We start from the raw sequence: 5,006 nt of genomic DNA on the forward strand, positions 1-5,006 counted from the left end.
GTCTGGCAGCCAATGAGATTGCTTGTTTGTCAGGAGAGGCACACCCATTGGCTTCCAAAGTCAAAAGCTACAATATTTGGCTGATAATAATATGCTACAATTCTCCTGAGTCTCTGCAGCTTTGAGAGAGTCATGCTGCCCTGGGCTGAAAAGCCAAATACACCAAGAGGAGCATTAAAAGCAGCCTGCAAACTAGTTACCCACATCTGTGGGGCAAATCCATTGTTGTTCTGTTAAGCTAAAATAGGCCCATTCTGTGAGAAATCTGGGGTACCCCGTGTGCAAGGCAGAGGGGTGGAGCTGAGCGAGTGTGACTAAAGATCAAAGTTCCTTCAGGATCCCAAGGGAATATTTAATGACATTTGACAGGCCAGGAGATGGAGAAATAGTAAATTGCTCCCTGAGATCCCCACCCTGGCTCTCTCGAGGATGGGCAAAGTTCAAAAGGGGCAGAGGTGCTGTGCAGATGAGCATCATGCCCTCTGGACACTTAATCTTGCCTCGGCTTGGGGAGAGGGACTAGATTCCCTCTTCGGCCTTCCATTTCTATGATTCTCTGAACCTCGCCCCAATTCTCCAAAAGTGCACTGTCAGATTTCCATTACTTTATGCTTCCACTCATGCCAGAAACCCAGCCAAACAGCCTTCCTTGTGATCATTTGGATTTCCCATCTTTGCTCCTGAATGGAATCAAGGCACGGCAAAAATGGAAAAAAAAAAATCACGAAGGAAGGGGTTGAGATATTTTCAAACCTGAAAAATGTTTTGGGTGACGGTTCAGGTTGGTTCTTCGTTGATCAGAACCAGAGCATCCATCCCTATATGGAAATCTTCAGTATAATGAATTTTAAGTCAGAACTAAGGCTTAAGATTTTGCCATGCATATTTTTAGTAAACGTCACGGACAGGTCACGGGCAATAAAGAAAAATTCATGGAAGCCATGACCTGTCCGTGATGTTTACTAAAAATATGCATGACAAAATGGGGAGCCGCAGGTTCCCCACACCACCCAGGGGTACCTGGGTCGGAGCTGCAGGGTCTCCACATCACCAGTGTTGCCAAGCTCAGGGCACCCCCGCCACCTGCTGTGCCTCTGGCATGGAGCTCTGGGGCTCCCCTGCCGGCCGCCGCCACTGCCCTCCATGCTCCAGAGCACCCCCGCTGGCTGCGGGGCTGGGAGCTGCACGGCACCCCAGCCGCCTGTGGGGCCAGGAGCTGCAGAGCACCCCCGCTGCCTGGGGCAACTGGGAACTCGGGCCACACGGTTCCCAGTCACCAGGAGTGGCAGGGACCCTACAGCTCCCAGGCACTGGGGCTCAAGTCACAGAAGTCTCTGGAAGTCATGGATTCCGTGACTTCCGTGACAAAGTCGTAGCCCTAGTCATAACTCAGTTCATATTAGGTAATATCTCACAAACCCATCTAGTGGGCTTGGTCCCTTAACAGGAGATTGGGATTCGGATTCAAACACCCAGCCCTTTCCCCCCTTGGGCATGCCCCTGTATTCACTAGCCTCCCAGATCTAGTCCCGACATGTACATTGCAACTTGGGCCTCCCAGGGTGCAAAGGAGGGGGCAGGCCTGGATTAAGGCCTAGGTTCTACAGGCCCATGTTTAGCCCCTCGAGCCCTTGGAATCACATGATCACAACAGAATCTGAGATTTCATTAAGAAGAACAGTCAGTTTCTAGCCCTTCTGATTGGGAAGTTTGAAACCAGGACCTGAGAGTAACTGAGTAACTATACCACATTTCCATTAGCCATTAGAAACTGCCACACATAGAGAGACTTATGATTTGTGAAGTTATTTAATCACTTAAATAGTAACAACCAAGGTTAGCGTTAGACACAGTAACAAAAGAACAGGGTTCCAAGGGAAGTCGATAGCTCATGTCTCTAACACCCCATGACCAAGATCCCAGGACAAGCAAAGACCAAAGGAGAAGGAAAGGAGGAGAGGAACCACAGTGCACAGACTCAGCTAGCTTGAGCATGAGTCCATGCAATCTACCAGGATGTAAAAGGAACTATTTTCACACCTCAGGCCACATCAAAGGGCAAGCTGTGGAATGAGTTCCGGGGCACATGACTACCTCAGTGGTGCTCTGGTTGGTGGGAGGCATTGGTTGCTCTGGGTTACAACAACAGAGGTTGCAATGTGCAGTGGTTTGGTTGGCTGGGTTATACTGGATTAGCAGTGTCTTTAGGAGGCTGCCGGAGTGGCCCACGTGTGTTTCCAGGAGCCCGCGAGGCCCCTGGGTCACTTTCCATCATCGTCATTAGCGAAGAACTTGTAGTTGAAGAAGTCCATGGACTCCTGAGCAAGCTTGGAGAGGTGGATCACGCCTGTGATCGCCAGGGCGATGAGCAGCAGCGGCAGCAGCAGGCTCCACACCATCGCCAGGATGTTGTAGCATCTGGCTTTGGAGCTGAAGTGGCGAGCGGCCTCGATGTCACCAGCCACCTTCTGATCCCGCGCCTGCAACAGCCAAGCCAGGAAGGGTACAGTGAGTTAGTGACATGGCAGAGGAGGCAAAGGATGAGGCGATGCCCTCAGAGCAACACAATCGAACTACAGGCATCAGAACAGGCTGCAACCACCCACTGCAGCTCTCAGCGGCTGTCTGTCACTCACCTTACTTCCATCTGCCCCTTGCTCTGGAGCTGAGTGTTCTCTCCCTGCTCCATTCTCTCTCAACTGCTCTGTCAGCCTAATCCAGTGAGTCTAAGCAAATAACTGACACCCACTTACCAACTGGTAGCTTACCCCTCCATTACCATACACGGCATCTCTGAATTTGGCCCACTAAGTCTCAGCTGGTGTAACTCAACATGGCGAGGAGCCAGGAAAGAGGTCTGTAGCTAGAAACATCACAGGGGACTGCAAGAATGTGTGAATTAAAGTCATTCCCATCCCACTTTAATTTATACCATCCTCCAGCTCCTTACTACTTTCAGCTCCCTTATGCATCAGTAAGCGATTTACAGCACCTCTGACCTCAGCCCACTGTCTGCCTCTTTGTGTCTCAGCTTTATCTCCATCACATATTCACTCACGCGTTCCTTTGCTATTGGCATCTGTTAGCAAATCAAATCCAAGAAGGAGCAGTGGCTCTGACTCTCTATCAATGATCCTCAGCAGAGAGATCTGGGAACAGAACAGTTACTCTAAACCTCTCTTTCCCCCAGTTCTCTCGGAAGTGCCTCTTGCTGAACTTCATTAAATCCATTCCCAGCAGTTTAGGATATACCCCTCCCCCATTCCTGAACAGAGCAGATTCCCAGCGGCAAGGTGTGGGATATGGAGGAGTCCCTCCACATGGATCATGGTCCCCGGGCATCCTTTGGAGTAGAGAAGTCAGTCCCCAGAACCTCATCCAATACTGGTGGCACTAATTATGGGATAACAGGAAAGTGTGATTGCCAGCACAGCTCGCAGCCTCATTGATGTGTAGGAATCTAGCTGGAGATAGTAGCTTGGATGATACACATCAGCCTCAGACAGCATGAAGACGTGCTTAAGGATGCTGCACCAGCACAGGATGCTCACATCATTCCTGATGCTCTTTACACAGACACTGCAGTCAGCTATCCTGCCCCATCACTGCCCTTTCAGACCCAGCCACTGAATCAGGAGGCTCAGGCAGTCTGTCTTGGAAATGCCAGAGCAGCTGTCACGGATAGTTGTATTTTTCACAGTGTTTTTCCTTTTTAAAAGTAGAATTCCAGCTAGTGGGCAGCACTGGGCTAATGTCCTCTGCTAGGACATTGCTAACAAGGTGAGATTTAGGGCAGAGGCAAACTGAAGCCAGCTGCTAATAAGAACTTTCTACTGGGTCACAGTAGTGCCAGTAGGGCGGTACCCTCCGTACACAGTACCGGCAAGAGATTTTTAGCAGGTACTGAGTACCGGAAAGACTTGGGGCCAACCCCTCCCCTTCCAGAGGGAGGGTGGTCATAACATTCTTCCAGCATCTCCTAGATTTTTCACATCACTTCCCGATTTTAGGGTGTATTACAACTCAGAGCACAGAGAGAGATCCCAGAATCTCTAGGTAACCTGGGTGAAGTCTATAATTCCTACCAGAGTCCCTGGGAAATCCCAGCATCTCTAGGTCAACCCAAGAGAACTGGAGTGTATCATTCTTACTAGAGACGCTTGGGAAGGAGGCTCCATGTAAAACTAGATGCACTGAGATGTACGCTTCCTAGCCAAGTCCCCTAGGAAATCCTGGAATCGCCAAGTGACTGGGAGACATGGACACGAAAGGGTCCATTTCTGCACTAAGGAGCCAGCCTCTATGGGCCTGTGTAGAAGAGGCAGAGTAGGGCCGGGCTGTCTTACCTTGACGGAGTAGGCAAGAGCCACTAAGCCACAGCAACAGAGGTTCATGTAGATGGTGTTGAAGATGGACCAGATCAGGTGGTCCCGGGGCACTACGGAGGGTCCGATGGTGATGACAGTGGGAGAAGGGTCCTGCTTGCGAGACGTCATGGGCAGGTAGTCCTCACGAGGGTAAGATGTGTCCATGGTCCTGGAAGGTGAAATCCTCAGCTCTCCTGTGGTAGCAGCCTGTAAGGGGAGCTGGTGCAGGGCAGGTCCTTTTTATAGTCTCTGCCTCAGGCACAGCTCCATCTCCCTCTATATATAAAATAGGGAAATTATAGCCCTCGCCTGGCTGTGGTTATCAGAAATGTTTGGCCAAAGCTGAGAGCAACATACTTGGGTTTGTAAGCCTGCCCTCCCCTGATTGTCTATGGAGCGCTTTTTATAGCCTCATGGGCTGAGGCCTCCCTGTCAGCCTTTTCCAGAGAACTGGGCAGCTCGAGGGACCGAGTCAGGAACCCGGCTTTGAAAGGACGTGCTGCAGATCACGAATGCTGCAAAGGGCCATGGACCATACAGGACTATGCATGGCAGTTCTGTGCTATAACCCATCAGGGACAGAGAAGGAAGCTGAACGCACTGTGATGTACGTGTACAGGGCAATACAAGTGCATTGAA

General features: G+C 50.6%; 1 protein-coding gene across 1 annotated transcript; it reads right to left on the reverse strand.

Annotated features, from left to right (window-relative positions):
• Positions 1-1,837: 1,837 nt before the first annotated feature.
• IFITM5 (interferon induced transmembrane protein 5) lies at positions 1,838-4,562 on the reverse strand. Its single transcript, XM_048852956.2, has 2 exons — positions 4,347-4,562; positions 1,838-2,480 (listed from the first exon to the last, which is right to left on the reverse strand). Exons 1-2 carry the CDS (start codon positions 4,530-4,532, stop codon positions 2,262-2,264), a joined length of 405 nt encoding a protein of 134 aa, XP_048708913.1. The 5' UTR covers positions 4,533-4,562; the 3' UTR covers positions 1,838-2,261.
• Positions 4,563-5,006: the final 444 nt, after the last annotated feature.

The sequence above is a fragment of the Caretta caretta genome, chromosome 6 (assembly GCF_965140235.1).
Source record: "Caretta caretta isolate rCarCar2 chromosome 6, rCarCar1.hap1, whole genome shotgun sequence".
In the NCBI taxonomy this organism is placed as follows: Eukaryota; Metazoa; Chordata; order Testudines; family Cheloniidae; genus Caretta; species Caretta caretta.